The 17942-nt window shown below is 45.4% G+C and overlaps 1 protein-coding gene across 1 annotated transcript in view; it reads left to right on the top strand.

Moving 5' to 3' along the window:
* LOC119402592 (tubulin alpha chain) overlaps positions 1-14574 on the top strand; it is a 33074-nt gene extending 18500 nt beyond the window's left edge. The window contains exons 4-6 of the mRNA XM_037669729.2: positions 1721-1983; positions 13708-13972; positions 14061-14574. Of these exons, the coding sequence (XP_037525657.1) occupies positions 1721-1983; positions 13708-13972; positions 14061-14354 (822 nt within the window). The 3' untranslated portion in view covers positions 14355-14574. The remainder of the gene's footprint in view (positions 1-1720; positions 1984-13707; positions 13973-14060) is intronic.
* The last annotated feature ends 3368 nt before the right edge of the window (positions 14575-17942 follow it).

The raw sequence follows: 17942 nt of genomic DNA, 5'->3' as shown, positions 1-17942 counted from the left end.
GAAAATAGCATGCAGTGCTGAAATCTGAATATTTCGTGATAGAGTCGAACCTCGTATAATGAACACTGATATAACAAATTATCGCTTATAGCAACTAAATACAAACTTCAGTTGATCACACTTGATTTCATTGACATTCATTCTTTTATAACGAAACTGAAAACGTAAGAGCCTACATAATATCGGCTATAAAGAAGAAACATTTGGTTCGCGAAAGGCTCAAAACTCTAAAGTGAGCATTAAAAGGGTACTGACACGAAAATTTTCAGTTGTCTTTTTTTTGCGTCAAATGAAAGGCCAGCCCTCAAGAGCCTAGAAAAGGTAGTGTTAAGCGCGCGAGTGCACCCTGAAAAAGTAATTGCTGTATGTTTTTATAAGCTAATTTCGGTTCCCACTGTACCATGACGTCACAACACGGCATGAGCTTCTTGTCACATGCTCGCACAATATAGAGTGACGTTTTCACGGCCGTTCCGCATCGTGGCTCCGTTGATGATGCACAAGTGGCCATCTTGTAAGTTTTGGTACCTGACGTTATCACAACTAGCCAGACTGCTGCGTGAAGTTAGGGTGGCCCCTAGTGAAGTCATCAAAATTAGTATTGTAGCCTGACGTCAAGCTAGTGTCGATGTCGGTAGGTGCACCATGGAAAAATTGACTTTAAAGGGACACTAAAGAGCAAAGCGATTTTTCTCATATTAGTAAAGGACTCTTTCACGATACCAAAAACACCACGCTTGCTGCGAGAAGACGCTTAGTAAGCGAGAAAACGCGCAAAAACGAAATGTGGGTGGCGACGCCACCTTGCAAGTTTCCGCACCATTTGCCGAGCCGTCACATGTTTTGACGGCGCCTACTAGGGACTAACGTAGTTCCTAATCGGTAAAAATTAAGTACATTGTCCTCTGAGGGGACCATAGACTTAACATACCAAGTTTGGGGTAATTTTGTTGAGCCAATGGCGCCAGAATACGATAAGAACACTTTAAAATCCGCTACGTCACGCGGGGAGATTTCGGCGCGAAATTTAAAAATGAAAAGTTTGAAATTGATTTTCTCTATTAATAAACCAATTATAGCGCAATTAACGGCATTAGAGTTCTCAGAATACAATTTATCAATTGAAACTGATTCATTATTTTTCTTTAGTGTCCCTTTAATATAAAAATAAAATATCTTATCAGCATTTGTTAACTTCACACTTGCTCAGAGCCGTCTCTGCAGACAGGAGATTTATATGGCAGGGTAAACGCGGCCCCGAAAAAAGGTGTCAGTACCCCTTTAAAAGCAGAATAAATATTGAAAGACAATTCACAACGACATTTTTGTTCAAAATGTGCGTTTGAAATTAAGAAAATTGGTTTAATGTGGTTAAAAAGGAGTTGGGTAAGTTGTAGCGAAAACCAGTGCGGATGCTGCAGACAAGGCCAGAAGAACTCCGGACGACTGACCCTGCTGAAGTAGAAAAGGCCTTTTCGTACATGGACACTGTAAAAAACTTCGTTCTGTGCAGTGCGCGCGTTTTTATACCTGATATTTTTCTGTGAGCCAGATTGCCGAATTGTTAGAGCCGATTTCTTCTCTACTGTTATAACGAATATCGGATATAACAAACTAATTCTCGATCCCAGTGTTGCTTCGTAATAACGAGGTTCGACTGTAGTAGGATTCCTCCAATGTTTGCTGTGCAGTTGAATATGCTTTCATCCCGTTTTTACAGGTGGCTACAGCAGTTGTAGAGCCATATAACTCGATTTTGATGACCCACACAACACTGGAACATACAGATTGTTCATTCATGGTGGACAATGAGGCTATCTACGATATCTGTCGGCGCAACCTGGACATTGATCGGCCAACCTACTCCAATTTGAATCGCCTAATTAGCCAGATTGTGTCGTCAATCACGGCATCTCTGCGCTTTGAAGGTGCCTTAAATGTTGATCTCACAGAATTCCAAACAAACCTGGTGCCTTACCCAAGGTATGTTAAGACTTCAGCTGCCCTCTGTCTTGCCTGCTACAACTTTAATCCATCATTGCAGCGCGTGGAAATGGCTCCGATATCTCCCACGTGCTGTAATACATTCAGAGTTGCATGTCACTCTGCTTTAGGAAGTGGGATTTTGGCCATACTGTGCAAACACGGGCCAAGACTGAAACTACTACAGCCGAACCTCATTATAAATAAGCTTTGGGACCATAAATTAGTTCATTATATATGATATTCGTCGTAACAGCACAGACAGGAATCGGCTCTAACCAGGGCTTAAAGTCAGGGGGGGGGGGCTCCATTTTTTAAGGAGAGGCTCGGCTCCCCCTCGGGAGGTCAACTATAGCTCTGCGGCACCCATTTGACAGGCGCTGGAGTTCATTTTTTTGCCAGTAGTGCTTTGTGCGAAGAAATTATAACTCCAACTTACCGAATAATGACTTAATCGCGATTATTCGGTTGATGGGGCGTCAGCAAAACATAAAAAAAAACAACAGGTATCGGTGTACAGCTGAATGCAATACCCCGAGAAACTGCACAGCATATGGGTCACCACCATGTTCAACTAAGCTTCTTGGCACAGCATACTGTTTCACGAGGCACTTGAGCGTGAAGCTACCTTCTCGTGGCTCAGACAAGCCACTCAACGTTCATTCGTTTTGTTGTGCATTACGATTCTGGTTTATTGGGCAAGTAGGTATGAAAATAAAATTAGCCTTGTCGTGCCTGACGTCCTCAATGCAGTGAGTCAACTAATGAATGTTCTCTGTTGCAGCTAGAGTTACTTGCTTTGAGCTCACATATTTTTAATCTTTTACATCCCGAGTTATTTCTGAAAAATCGCATCCAGAATACTAATTTACTTTTAGTGCTTGATTGGACCGGCACATTAATAAATGCTGGAAGTACACTCGGAACAATATATTTATTTGTATAGAATTCGTGAGCATTTGTTCAATTCTAGACAGTTGGCTTTGCTACACTGATCGTCCCAAACAAATTCTGTGGCTTGTGCAGATTGCGACGAAACCGACTTTCACACAGTATAACACGTAATATATATATATATATATATATATATATATATATATATATATATATATATATATATATATATATATATATATATATATATATATATATATATATATGAGAGGTCGCCGCTTTTTGAGCCTCCCCCCCCCCTTCCTACGAAGGGAGACGTTAAGCCCTGGCTCTAACAAATTGCCAGTCTGGCTCACGCAGAAAATCCTGGATACAAAAACCCGTTATTCTGGGCTTGAAATCCACTATAACGGTGCATTCACACTTGAGAAGCGAAGAGAATTAAAGCGAAAGCGCCAAAGCGGCCGGAAAACCGTGTTCGCGTGCGCTGAAAATGTTCACATTTGTTCTGCATCTCCAGCATGCCGTCGCCGCTGCCGCCTTCGCCACTTCGAGAATTCATTCTCTTTTCCCCGTTTCCTGAGCACTTAATTTTGTACCGAATTCAAGTTATGCATGTAAAACACGGAAAAGAAATAGCTTTCACCTTTTCAAACCCTGTTTCGGGAGATACACCAGCAGTTAGATATTTTCATGCAAATGTATTGAAATTACTTAAATTTAATGGCGTCCATACCACATTAAACACACATCGCGTGTCCGTATTTTTTGCTGCACGCCATGGTCCCACCACTCACAAGACAGTTTTTGCAAATTGCAAATTTGTGTCTCGACCTCTTGGTAATGACAACAGTGGAATATAAAGACTACTGTGCATATATAGTGAAATATAACAATACAATTATGCGAAGATGACCATCAGTCCCCAATAGAGTACTATATAAAGCTGTTCCACTGTGATTCTATTCTATCTCCTGATGTCATACATATGTAAGTGTTCATGCAAGCATGAATGGGAACCCGGCACCTAGTTATAATGAAACGGGTCATAACAAAGCAAACCAAATTCTCCTTGAAGAAAATTGACAATGGTGGAATGTTTCGCGAGGTCTATGGGCCCCAGTACGTGCTGGGCAGTATCGAAGATATGTATCTTAGATACTATCTTAGATACTCTTTGGGTATCTAGTATCTGTATCGCGATACGTCTCGCAAGACGTGTATCAGTATCTCCGATACATTGAAAAATGTATCGAGTATCTTAAGATACAAGATACTGCGATCGCACCACCAGCATGCAAAACAATAAACGTTGGCTGAACGCCGCTTCTCAAGCTGATACTGCTGCCCCTAAGACACCGGAATAAAGCTAAAGGCAGTGACATTATTTTATCTTTCCACAAGAGTTTTCCAGCTAGGATACGCGATGAGATCTGAGCGTCCCTATTGGTGGAGCAGAGTCATGTGGCGGCGCTCGCGTCGTCTCGACATACAAGTGTGCAAACGTACACCCAGCCGACCTTTTGTTTTGTCGTTTTATTGCGATAGCAATTGTATGGACAGTCTCGGCTGGTTTTTGCCGTCCCCGTCGCCGCCGTCATGCACCGTATATATATATATATATATATATATATATATATATATATATATATATATATATATAAGTCCCAAAGAAAAATAATTCAGACAAAGGCTTCTGAAGCGCGGAATCGAACCAGCAACCTCTCGCTCTGCAGCGCGTGGCGCTAGCCATTACGCCACAAAGAGCAGATCCTTCAGGTAGCTAACGGCGAGCGTTATATACACACACCCTTTACCGCTGGCAGGACTCAGAGGCGGCAGCTGGCGCTTATAAGCGTTTCTTCATTACCAGCGAGATGGCGTGAGGAGCGCAAACGGGCGTAAGGAGCCATCATATGCGCCATGGAGCGCGCCTCCGTGCTCCGACGGAGGCCGCGGAGGCGCGCACATGAAGGCTCCCTAAACGGGCGCATTTAAAAGTCGTTGGCCAGCTCGCTCACTTATTCTAATCTTTGCGCAGGGAGAACCTTGCCCTTCCGCTGTCTGCTCGCGCTGGTATACTCGCGGACAACTTTTCTTGGCAATGAAAGGAAAGCTACGGGGCGGAGCGTCTGCACATGTACTGCTACGAGAAGTAGTCCGGTTTGGCGCGCGTCTCGTAACGCCGCGGAAAGTGATGGCTAGCGTTGGATTTCGACGCAAACGCTGCTTAGCGTCTAAGGTACAGGTAAAAGGCGCGACTTTTTCACGCACGCAAAAACGCAAAGTGACAACGTATAAAGTAAAGGAAATACAAATATCTCGCTTGTGTGCGCTGCGTTCCGTCTGAAAAAGCTACATGTAGAAAATGAAGGAGTATTTTATATATCTCACGCAGAAAATACGGACGCAATTGTGGGACTGCATTCATAAGTGGCAGGATACGTGCATTGTGGCTCTGTAGCCTTCGCTTCATTGCCAAGAAAAGTTGTCCGCGAGTATAGTTGCTGCCGGTGGGCAGATTAAGCAGTTTATGCAGCGTAGCAGCGCGTCCATCACGGGCCGGGCCACTTTTCTTGCTATCGCATTCATTGCTTCGCCCTTGCGGCGAATCTGTGACGTTTTTTTTTTAGTTGTGTCAGTGCCGTGACACTAAGTGGCACTTGGCAGCAACCATCCTGTGCCGTGTACTACAATGCGTGCGGCATCTTTCGCACACATTCTGATGCCGCTGTAGTGTCATCGAAGTTTCTCTTGAGTGGTGCTTTGTTACGAAGTCTGAAGAATGCAAGCATGGCGGGTTGCTTTGCGTCTAGTGGCTTTCACACGTCGGCGATTGGAAGGATCTCGTGGATACAAGTTTGACTTGCATGCACTAAGATTAACTTATATGCGTTTGCCGATGCTGGATCTAACAGAACAAACATTCACATAATAGCCGCTATCTTGGCGTTCTTTCCTTTTATTCAAAGAGTTTTCAAAGTCATAATTTGATTGTTAGCAGAAGTGCTTTCTTAGCTGTCCTTCTTTTCCATCCCTTACATTACCTATGACTCTATATTGTTTTTTTTTTTTTCTGTTCTGCTTACTGCAATAAGCTCTTAACGTTCTGCCAAGGTAAGCTCTCTGATTTATTCTTGTTTTTAACTGTCATTTCTGCTACTTTTTACATACCTATAGTCTACTTGAATTTACTGTTATGTAAACGCGATATTGAGAGCAAATACATAATAATTCGAACGCGCCTGGTGTATGCCAATAACAAAAATTCTGCTTACTACTAAGTAAAATCGCGAAGCTGAGTTTCCATTATAACAACGTAAATTATTAAGAGCCATTTTAAATACGTTAGCAAACGTATTCGAGAAAGATTGTTATACCAAATGCTCCGTTTTTCTCATGAACGTCCCAACGAGCCGTTTTACGCTATTTTCCATGGGCACTGAATTTAATTCTCATAGCTGTTAGGGATTACCTAAAGTCCCTAGATTTTTCCCTGCTCTTTCAAAAAGGAAAAATCTAGGGACTTTAGGGCTACCCGTCGTGGCGGTCTAGTGTTTATGGTGCTTGACTGCTGACCCGAAGGTCGCGGCGCCCACATTCCGATGGAGCGAAAATGCTAGAGGCCCGTGTGCTTATATTTAGGTTTTAGAACCCCAGCTGGTCAAAATTTCCGGAGCCCTCCATTACAGCGTCTCTCGTAATCATATCGTGGTTTTGGGGCGTCAAAGGCAACAATTATTATTAGCTCTTGGGGGTGCTGCCTTTGCTGTGTTTCTATGATTATTTGCTGTGTCTGATACGCAACCACTTTTCTATTTTACTTAGATATATCCGTGTCATTTGTTTAAGCTTCCCTAAATTCTTTTACTGCTACTGATCACCAGGTAAGTCGGAGCTATAACTGGGTCTGAGTAGCGGTCTGAGTAGCGGCGGTGTCCTGTGGCGCTTTGTGCCACTGTACAATAATTCTGAAGGGTGATTCCACGAGAGATCGAACATGCCTGTCCGGTTGATATCTTTGTTTTGCCTGGTTTTTTATATGTTATGTGGCCACATTCAAAGCGCACGGAACCGAAAATTTTATTTACAAGAAACGCTCCCAGTGCGCCAAAAAAATATTTGAAGGTGGCCGCGCGGGCGTCCTGTTTTAGCTCACCAAATTTTTTTCGGATTGCACGGCCGAATTTAACGCGAACTATACACGTTGTGTTGAAAATTTTTCTGCTGGTTTTAGTACTCATTACTGTGAGTCACATCCATGCTTCCTTTATGTCGTCCCCAAAAGGAAAAAACATGGAAAAATGCCGAACACAGCTCAAACTAAAAAAAGCTTGCTAAGTTTGGTGCGCCTTGGCGCGTTTCCTATTTCACACAGAAACTTCAAAACAGTGTAAAATACAGAAAAGAGCCTTTGTAACATTTCTGCGGTAGGTCGTTTTCCTACAAGCAGCGCAAAAGAAGAAAAAAAAAACAGTTAAAGAAGAGAGTTTTTTTTTTCAAAAAAGCTCATTTTCAAAAATAACGTAAAAAAAAAACTCTGGTCTCAATTTCGACAATTTCTTATCGAAGAGCGCTTATGTCTGTGAAAACATGGTTTTAATATGTGTCCTCATTTGCTTTGTTCACGAGATACAACGAACGGGCCAAAATGACCCTTGCTGTGTGTGTTCACTTCAGTGCGATTGATGGTTGTTATCAGCTTGCATTGTGCGTAAATCTATACAGTTTTAATTATTTTGCTGCAGCAGAACTTTGCTCTGGAGGCTTGACGTCAAGAAAAATGTATTCTCAGATTTTATTTGTGTCTAGCGTGTGCGGGGGTGGGCAGGGGCGTAGCCAGAAGTTTTTTCGGGGGAAAGGGGGGTTCAACCATACTTTATGTACGTTCGTGCGTGCGTTTGTATGTGTGCGTGTATATATACGCAAGCAAAATTGAAATTTTTCGAGTGGGGAGGGGAATTGAACCCCCAACCCCCCTCCCCTTGCCTACGCCCCTGGGGGTGGGCTGCTGCTCTAAAGGGCTAACGTGCACAGTTTGCAGCCTACAACCTCGCCTACAAGCATCAGAGGAAAGGTGGGCGCACCTGTTCAAGATATCAATCGCTCCTTCTTCCTGAAGAAATGCCTGGTCCACCTCATCGCGGTTCTCGCAGATGTACAGAGGTTTTCCTTGAGGCGCGTAAAGCAACGCAAGCAGACTTCGCAGGTGTCGCGAAGATCCTCAGCCTATGGCAGTAGCTTCTGGCGGGAGGCAACAATAAAAACGGCAACGAAAAAGAATTTACGCAATGAAAATGTTTTTCTCAGCAATCTGTTTTTTGTGAACGCGTAAATAATCGGCACAGAATACTCGGATCTGGCCATAAGCCGCACGCACCGCGTGTATACAGTGAAGAGCTAGACCAAGTCGGAATGTTTATAGTGAACAGCGCCGCACTCATTCTCTCACTTCTGCGCTGCTGTCGTGAATGAGTTTCCAGAATTGCTCACGGTTTTATGACCAAGGATGTTCAAAGGCTTTGTACTGTGATGATTAACGTGTGGACCACATTCGTTGGAATTAAGGATAATGTTAAGTATGATATTAAGGAAGATGGTTAAGGATAATTATTAAGGATAATATTTATCCTTAATAATTAAGGATAATAATTATCCTTAATAATTAAGGATAATAATTAAGGACCACTGCGGTTCTCGACATGTAAAAGCACTTTAGCAAGGTGCCTACAAAACATAAATTGGGCAGCTTAATTCGGCGATGCCGCACCACACGTCTTCTCGGTGCTGAAACGCAAAGGTAAAGGCCGAGGTGATAGAGGAAGACGTTATCTGGAGACGCCGAAAACATGTGATAGCGGGAAGCGAAATTAACGGCTCGGAAATGACTGAGATAACTTTTTACAAATTTTGTTTAGGCGCAGTGTGCGTCAATAGGGAAGATGGTTAGAGCGTCCAATGCACGTAATTGAAGGGAAGCAAGCAGTCAGTGAGAAAGCACCTCCATAACAGCGCACCTGCTGACTGTGGCACTTAGTTGGATTAAGCTGGCCTGTCGTTGCATACAGATGCTTTGTTCGGTGTGCAACGCGAGTTTTGGTAAAGTCACCTAAACCATGTGCTCGCGGTGTCTCGCGTGCTCCTGATTAGCTAATAATTGTCGGGTAAGTTCAGGTTGTAGGCTGCAAACTGCATACGCGTTAGCCTCTAGAGAGCGCCAGCAGCCCACACTCCGCACACGCTATACACAAATAAAATCTGACAATACATTTTTCTTGACGACAAACCAGCAGAGCAAATTTTTGCTGCAGCAAAATAATTAAAACTGTAGATTTACACACAAGGCAAGCTGATAACAATTAACCATCAATCGCACTGAAGTGAGCACACACAGCAAGGGTCAGTTTGGCCCGTTATATCTCGTGAACAAAGCAAATGAGGACATATGATATTAAAACCATGTTTTCACAGATATAAGCGCTCTTCGACAAAAATTGTCGTCAAAATTGAGACAGGAATTATTTTTTTATTTTTTTGAAAACGAGCTCTTTTTGAAAATAGTCGCTTCTTTAACTATTTTCTTTTTTTGCGCTGCCCGTAGGAAAACGATCTTCCGTAGAAATGTTGCAAATGCTCTTTTCTATATTTGACATTGTTTTGAAGTTTATGTGTGAAATAGGAAAAACGCCAAGACGCATCAAACTTAGCAATTTTTTTTATTTCGGCCGTGTTTGCCGTTTTTTCACATTTTTTTTTTCCTTTTGAGGACGGCATAAAAAAGAATGGATGTAATCCACAGTGACTCTTATTAAAATAAGGGAGGGCACACCGGGCCCGTGCCCGGTGTGCCCTTCCCCCCCCCCCCCCTCCGGTGTATCCCATGGGAAATTTTTTTCCCATGGGAACAGAGCACAAGATGACACTCGACCCATTTATCTGCCCAGACCCAATGTCGGATAAAGGAGGTGCCCCTCCCCCCCCCCCCCCCCCCTAAACAAATTTCTGCCTACGCCACTGCCCAGCCCTGATGGGTCCGAAATACTGCGCGCAGAAATCGTGCATGTCACATACATTGCTTTAAAGAGGTCCTTCAACACTTTTCTGAGTTATACTGGAATAGTCTCACTATTAGCGCATGACGCTTCACGAATCGCATGCCGCAAAAAGTTTTAGAATCCGTCAAGTACGAGCGAAGTTACAGGGATTTTCGCATGCTCCAAGCGCTTTCCCTCTCCTCTCGTACAAGCGAGCGCGCTGAAAGCTACGCAGAGAGGTGGATGACAAGTGGACAAGAAAATGCGTCCCTTCGTCAGCGCGGGTCATGACCTAGAGCACTTTTTTTTTCTTTGAACGCGCGGCTTACTTTCAATGTGATCGCGATGCCGGGCACGTGGCGGCATCCCGCGGCGGCCACGGTGACTACACAGCCCGCGATGCACAAATCAGCCAATGGCCGCGAACTTGGGTATGTGGTGCAGAAATTCGGTTTTATGGCATCATTCGTGGAGAAAAGAGGGAGCAATTCCTAGCTGACTTTGAGAATTAATTGTAAATTCCAGGCCGCATGCAGCGCTATAATATTTGGCTCGCGTGTTCTCAGGAGCCTCGACTACCGATCGCAGCGTTTTCTGACCATGCTCAAAAAGTGTTGCAGGGCCCCTTTAAGCAGTGGCATGCGATGTGTGGTGGGCGTGTCTGCACCGTGCACTTTGTATCCTTATCGCCAAGTATACAATGTGCTGACTAACCAGTAGGAAAGGGGAGTTTTTGGAGGAGGCTGGCCTGTGAACGCTAGGTGCATGCTCAATAAAAAAAAGCAAATACAGACGATCATAATCATAGGCGTGCGCAGGGTTCCCCTTCAGGGGGGCGAAGGTTCATCGCAGCGTCCCCCCCCTATTAAGTCAATGTATGGGGCAGACTTTGCGCCCCTCTTAGGTGACAAGGGGGGGGGGGGCGCCCCCCCCCCCCTCTGCGCACGCCTATGATCATAATACTCCGTAACGTGAAATTTAAGTCTCAGCGGCGCAAACCTCTGGTTTCTGGAATCGGCGGTGCTGAGCTTCTGCTTGGGCAGCTCGTTAGCAGCAGTGGCAGACGCAGCGCTTCAATTATACGGTGGTATCCACTGGTTGAATCACTTATTGTTCAGAAATAACTGACAGACTCTATTTAGTACAATAATTAAGAGAATGCTGCAAGTAACAAGGCCATGCACCGCTTTGTTTCAGTAGGGTATTTCTATTGGGGTGGAGGGGGGGGGCACAAAGCCACTGCATTAATCTCAATTCTCCTTGCCTTCTTTTGTTCACCGGCTGATTTTCTACTAATACTTTCTAATTATGGTATTTGCATACATGATCGCCACAAAGCTTACCGGTCGATGAAACTGAGAACTGCAAGCTACTGTGGCGCCACATCTTAGCTCCGCTCATGTAGCACTGCGTTCCCAGTCTCTACTCTCCTCCTCCGCTTTCTTCCTCTCGCTGATAGTATATATCGGTGTAAATGTCCACATTTGCTCTTTCATATTCCCCTGTGCCAATCGTTAGCTCTCTTATGGCTGCCGAAATACATGACCAGTGCTTATCAACTGCACTCTAGGACAAAGGTGCCACACACGCAACACAGTTGTACAGGTCACACAGCCTCGAACAAAGGCATCGCCATATTATGCACTAAACCCAGCATTACATGTACATCCTGCATTAATATTTACCCTTGAGCCCTGCACAGAGTGGGGAAGGGGTTATTTGCTACACTAGATGAATTGGCACAATCGCACTACAGTGCAGCAGCTTTAAATCTACACTCTCAAAGTATGTCTCCCCCCCTCAAGCTCAGCCTTTACATGCTGTACAATGGCAGTGCCAACGCTAGTCAGTCCGGAGAGGCTCCGCCCAGATGACCAAAGTGCGGCGGCCGCCGATCGCCTCCGAGACTAAAGAAATAGTCCCGCTCACGCGCGTTCTTCGAAGCAGTGGCGTAGACAGGGGGTGGCACACCAGGCCCGTGCCCCGGTGTGCGTGTGCGTGTTTTGCTATGGCATGCAGAGCAAAAAATGACACTCGACCACATATGCCTGCCCGGCCCCCGCTTCAGATCAGAGGTGCCCCCTCCCCCCTCCCCCCCCCCCCTCCCCGAAATAAAATTTCGACCTACGCCCCTGTTTTAAAGGCGGGGTCACCAGCCGTCCGGCTCACGACGTCAGCCTGGAGTGCCCGCTCATTGGGGCAGGCTTGCGTGCATCCGCCTTTGAGGATTTGAGGAGGAAATATCACAGACTTCTAAAGTTCTATCCGACTATAGCTGTGCCGATGGCCAAAGTGCGACAAAATGCATGGACCAGGCTTTTGTTACACTTGCACTCATAGGCGTGCGCACAGAGGGGGGGCGCAAAATCTGCCCCATACATTGACTTAGTAGGGTGGGGGGGGGGGGCGTTGCGATGAACCCTTGCCCCCCCCCCCCCTGATGGGGAACCCTGCGCACGCCTATGCTTGCACTCAATTGCACAAAAGATGTGCAATCCTCAGAATAATTTCTAAAGTGAAGCTTTAGAAGTGGCCTGGCATGCGCCCGCAGCTGGTTTTTGCGGCAGCAGTGCTTTGAAGGGGAAAGAATGATGGCTTCATCCCTTCTTTCACCCTGCTTCTACCTCCCTGCAACTACCCTGCCCCATGCTCCCTAATGGGTTTCAGGAACAAACGTCCTTTTCTTCGGTTGTGCAGGGACAGCAAAAAGAAAAGAAATGCGACACACTGGCCACCCTATTTCATCTTTGGTCCCCGCCCTCGTTGGCCCAGTGATGAGAGAGGCCGGGCCAATCCTCACTGAATGGGTGGGTGATGCACGCGTTGTGCAAGTCAAGTGGAGGGAAGTACATTGCACTGGCCACTCTTTACATCAGTCCAGCAGCAACAAAAACGCAAATTCCTTGCCCTGCATTTCATTCAGTCCACAACAGGTGCTACGATTCCTGGCTACGACAACAGCCAGTACAAGACGACATTCGAAAACCAGCAAACTTAAATTATCGGCCTCTGTGAAAGATGCGTAACGTGTATTATTGTTAGCCGTCACCTTTCGCACTGATCACTGCCCACGTCAAGAACTGGTGGTGCGACTGCCCACATGTTCGCCAGGGGGATTGAGACATTGGATGTCTCTCGTTACTTTTCACCGATCTACAAAGTCAACATCTATGCCAAGCACAACACTTTTAAAAATGCAACATGCTAATTCCTTACAAACGAGCTATGCCACGATTCCTGTGAATTAATCTGATATGGTGCAAGTCGATTTCAATTCTACAGTTAAGAACACTAGCATTAATGACAATGTGTAACATTAAAAAAAATCTTGTGAGTGACGGGACTGGCATGCAGTAAGAAGATAAGCGCTGTGTCTTTAATGTGGCATGGATACCAAATGCATCAAAATATGTGCATCATGTTAAATTTCTGTCATTTCAATAAATTGCATAAAGATATCTGTAATTTTGTTACATTTTGCATAACCTGCCATGGTAGTCTAGTGGTCATGGTGCTGACCACTGACCCAAAGGCTGCGGGATCGAATCCCGGCTGCGGCAACTGCATTTTGATGAAGGTGAAATGCTAGAGGCCCGTTTGCTTAGATTTAGGTGCACGTTAAAGAACCGCAGGTGGTCAAAATTTTCGGCGCCCTCCACTCATCGTCTTATAATCACATCATGGTTTTGGGATGTAAAACCCCCACAGTTATTACTTTTTGCATAAAATTCACTAAAAGCTTCGCTTTATGTCAATTCCCACCTATGCTTAGGGTCCACCAAATTTTTTTTTTCAGGATCCACTTTCCGTTAGTAACTTATGCCCCAGTGATTTCATCGGAGAAGGCATACCATGAACAGCTTACAGTGGCGGAAATCACAAGCGCTTGCTTTGAACCATCCAACCAACTGGTGAAGTGCGACCCTCGTCGTGGGAAATATATGGCTTGCTGCATGCTGTACCGGGGCGATGTAGTCCCCAAGGATGTCAATGCAGCGATTGCTGCAATTAAGACCAAGCGAAGTATTCAGTTTGTCGACTGGTGCCCTACTGGATTCAAGGTTTGCTCACAGTACACCTTCTACTCCTATTATTCCAAACCCTGTGGCATACATGGTAATTTTGCTCAACGTAGCTTTTTTTTTCTAGGTCGGCATCAACTATCAGCCACCAACAGTGGTTCCAGGTGGAGATTTGGCCAAAGTACCACGTGCAGTGTGCATGTTGTCTAACACTACTGCAATTGCTGAAGCTTGGGGTCGTTTGAATCATAAGTTTGATCTTATGTATGCTAAGCGAGCATTTGTCCACTGGTACGTTGGTGAGGGCATGGAGGAGGGAGAGTTCGCAGAGGCCAGAGAAGACTTGGCAGCATTGGAAAAGGACTACGAAGAAGTTGGTTCAGATTCTGTTGGAGCTCCTGAGGAAGTTGAAGAATACTAAGCAGTTTTACATGCTCTACAAGGCGCTGGAGTTAATGCACTGCCCTGCAGCACCCTTGTGCAAAGGCTTTTCTTTTTTTTCCCCCACAGATGCCAGAGAAGACTTGGCAGCATTGCAAAAGGACTATTAAGAAGTTTGTTCAGATTCTGTTGGACTTTTTTTTTTGGCTCCTTGCAGTCTCCCTGACCTTGAAATAAACTTTCTCTAAGGCTTTGTTGCCCCAACCCTATAATGCATGGGGGTGCCCTTGACACTCGTGTACAGCAGACCCAAACAATATATATATATATATATATATAATATATATATATATATATATATATATATATATATATATATATATATACACACTTTCAAGTAGTGGTACGTGGGAGGCACAGAAACTCTTGACATTCAGGGCCAAACGGCCTTTATTGAAAGGGTTGGGCAGGGTCCCGGAATGAAGGATTCTACCCACCCAGTTCACAAATGCTTATTAGAGGTGTGCGAATATTCGAAAGTTTCGAATATCAGTCGAATATTACATTTGAAGTATTCGTATTCGATTCGAAAACCGTGTATTCGAGAAGTTTCGAATATTCAAAGGGACCCGAATATTCGACCTTTTCGAATATTCGGTCGTATATATTACTGCAAAGAACTTCCAATTTTGCGCCTTTACGGTAAGCGCATGAACGGTCGACCAGTGATTATTACGACTTCGGCGCGAGTGCGGTGATATGCCCACATGGATAAGCATCGGAAATGCACGGGGGCATGACGACGGAACGCGCCGCGGCACTTCTCCGCGACGAACCCAACAAACCTATCAACGATCATGAACTTGAAAAAACTAAGAGCGCACGCAAAAACACGGACGACAAAAAGTCACACACATGCACACACGTAAGCGCCTACGTGTGTGCATATGTGTGACTTTTTGTCGTCCGTGTTTTCCGTGCGCTCTTAGTTTTTTCAAGGTGGAATACCAACGTGCCCGAACTGCCGCATTGCTGATCATGAACTGCCTGCTCGGCAGTGTGTGTGGCTTAGCGCTGTTGCCGCTGCATGGTGCAAGTGTACTGCACACTTTTAAGAACAGGTGACAACCCAAACACGCCGTTCGCTGCCGCGCCCTTGAGTGGGACCGCTTCAATTAAGTGCGTGTCGCTTGCAGAAATGAAAGCAGCTCGCCGTCGCCGCATTGGCCTGAGAACGTAGTCGGCACCCTTTTACTCGGTCCGGTGCTTTCCGAGCGCGGAGAAATCACGCTGCGCACGGACAAACGCACGCATGCGTTACAGCGAACGTCCCGGCACTTAACTGGGTAAGCTTAGCAGGCGCTCCGTAACGCTCCGTAACGGACAGGGTCGTAGCCGGGGGGGGGGGGGGGGGGGGGGGCTTCAACCCCCCCCCCCCCCAAATTTTTCAATTTTGCTTGCGTATGCATACACGCACACATACAAACGCACGCACGAACATACATAAAGTATGGTTGAACATCCCCCCCCCCCCCCGAAAAAATTTCTGGCTACGCCCCTGGTAACGGATCGCCGTACAAACGTACGCGCAAGCATCGACGAACGCCGCATTAGTCGTCCGTCCGCTGTGCCGCGATTGGCATAGTTCCGAAATGATTCGATGGTAACTCCAGTAGTGGGCACTTTTGGTAACCTTTACTGCGGCGCCATTGGCGTCATCGCATATATTTCTTTCTAGCTAGCTGTGGCGCACGTCAGGCGATGAATATACCGCGTGGGTGATTCCACGGAAGATCGAACAAACGATGGCTGGTCAACCTCTTAAATTTATTTCAAAAGTTTATATTTTATTGCCTGATGAGTGGAAAGAAGAGATCCGCAATTTGTTTTGCCGCCAAAAATTTTTTCGAAGCACAGGAAATCTATAATGACGGAGAGGTGGAGTGGAGCGCTCATCTGTTCTGCTGTTTTGGCCAACTTTCGTTATGAATTGCACAAAATATATTAAAGTTATGTAGCTGAAATTTTTTTACCTAAACATATGCATGTTTTTGCTTCTGTTCAGGTATTTTTAGTTTTGATGTGTACTGTAGAGTTTTTTTATAAAAAACCTCAAAATTGGCCCAGGAAACGTTATTTTCTTTATTTTGAAGGTCTCTATCTCGAAAAATCCTTGTAGCAGAGCGACAAAAATTGCGCATTACGTTCTTCGCGTCGTTATCTACCACACGGCCAAATCTTATATTTATATACCTTTTCAGTAAAGGGATATGATCGGGCTAAGTTCAAGAAAACACCGAACAATGGAAACTTCTGACGACAATTAAAAAAAAAAACCCATTTTTTAAATTTCTTAAACTTTGTCCACTTATTCTCCTCCATATCAGGTTTCACAATCATTGAAAACATGTTGCATAATGTTGTTGGACTAATAGTTACGGCCCCTCCAATGAGACCCTTAGGCAAGGATTGGCAATTCTGACTTCTTGCCCAGCAAGTGTATAAAATGCAGGTAGGATTGAATTTCTCTTTATTAAAAGGCCAGCAGGTACCGAAAAAGGTGTCGCCGGCATTGAAGGCGTTAATTTGGAATTATTTGGTCACTGCAGCGGCCACGAGCGCGGGGTTACCAAGCAGGCGCGCGCGCTCCCGAGATGCTCGTTGTAAGAGACGGCGCAATGACCAACGTTTGTTGTTGGCAGTGACAGCTCGTTTTCGCGTCCTCAGACCGATTGAGTTTGAAACAGCAACACCTCTCGGGTGACTTGAACGCACGTGCACTGGAGCTTCGCTATTCTATCCGCCCTCTGTTCGCATCGCAGCTATGCGCTCATAATACGGCGGAGATGGAAGCAAGATGAAAACTCTATATAAGGGAGCTATGAGCGCTCGCTTCACGCACGCTGCTGCCAGAGAAACTGCGTTGCGCCAGTTGCGATCAGTGGAAAGCATGAACGTGGCGCTCCAGTGGCAAAGCAAAATATGGAATGTCAAAGGAAAGAAAAGCAAAACTATCGGTAACCGGATGCGCTTGCCTATCTTAGATGTCGGCAGCAGACGGCCTGAACTGGCCGCGCGTTCGGTGCGCTGTTCACACTTCATTCGGCGCGGATAGTTCTTGTGCTTTGCTCTTACTCTACTCCTCCTGTGCGTCTCATGGCGAGAAAGTATAGCTCTGAATGATTGTATTGTGGAGACTACCTTTCGAAGCACAAGAAGCTTAAAGGAGTACTGACACGAATTTTAAGTTTCGGAATGTTGCTCTAAATAAAAATACTGGTGTCGAGAAACCTAAGACGAATATCGTGTGCCTGGGAATGCATCGTATATATTTTAATTAGCGCCACCTTAAAAAGACACTTTCGGTTTCGATATCGAGGGGGTGGCTTCTCAGTGTCGTTTCATAGCAGTGTGACGTCACGGAGATACAGAAACTCGCGACGTACTGGCGGCAAATCCATCTGCTCGTGGTGCCCATAAACAACGATGAGTGAATTGTCGTCCAGTGACAATGACAGTGATTTCTACGATTTAGGCTGCATGCAGGACGCAGAACTCGCAAACTCGGGGGAACTGTCTTGACTCGTCGGGATAATGTCCTTGCACTGGGGCTGGCTTGCAGATGCTC

The sequence above is a fragment of the Rhipicephalus sanguineus genome, chromosome 1 (assembly GCF_013339695.2).
Source record: "Rhipicephalus sanguineus isolate Rsan-2018 chromosome 1, BIME_Rsan_1.4, whole genome shotgun sequence".
NCBI classification, from domain to species: Eukaryota; Metazoa; Arthropoda; class Arachnida; order Ixodida; family Ixodidae; genus Rhipicephalus; species Rhipicephalus sanguineus.
This window is presented reverse-complemented; position numbering and strand designations above follow the sequence as displayed.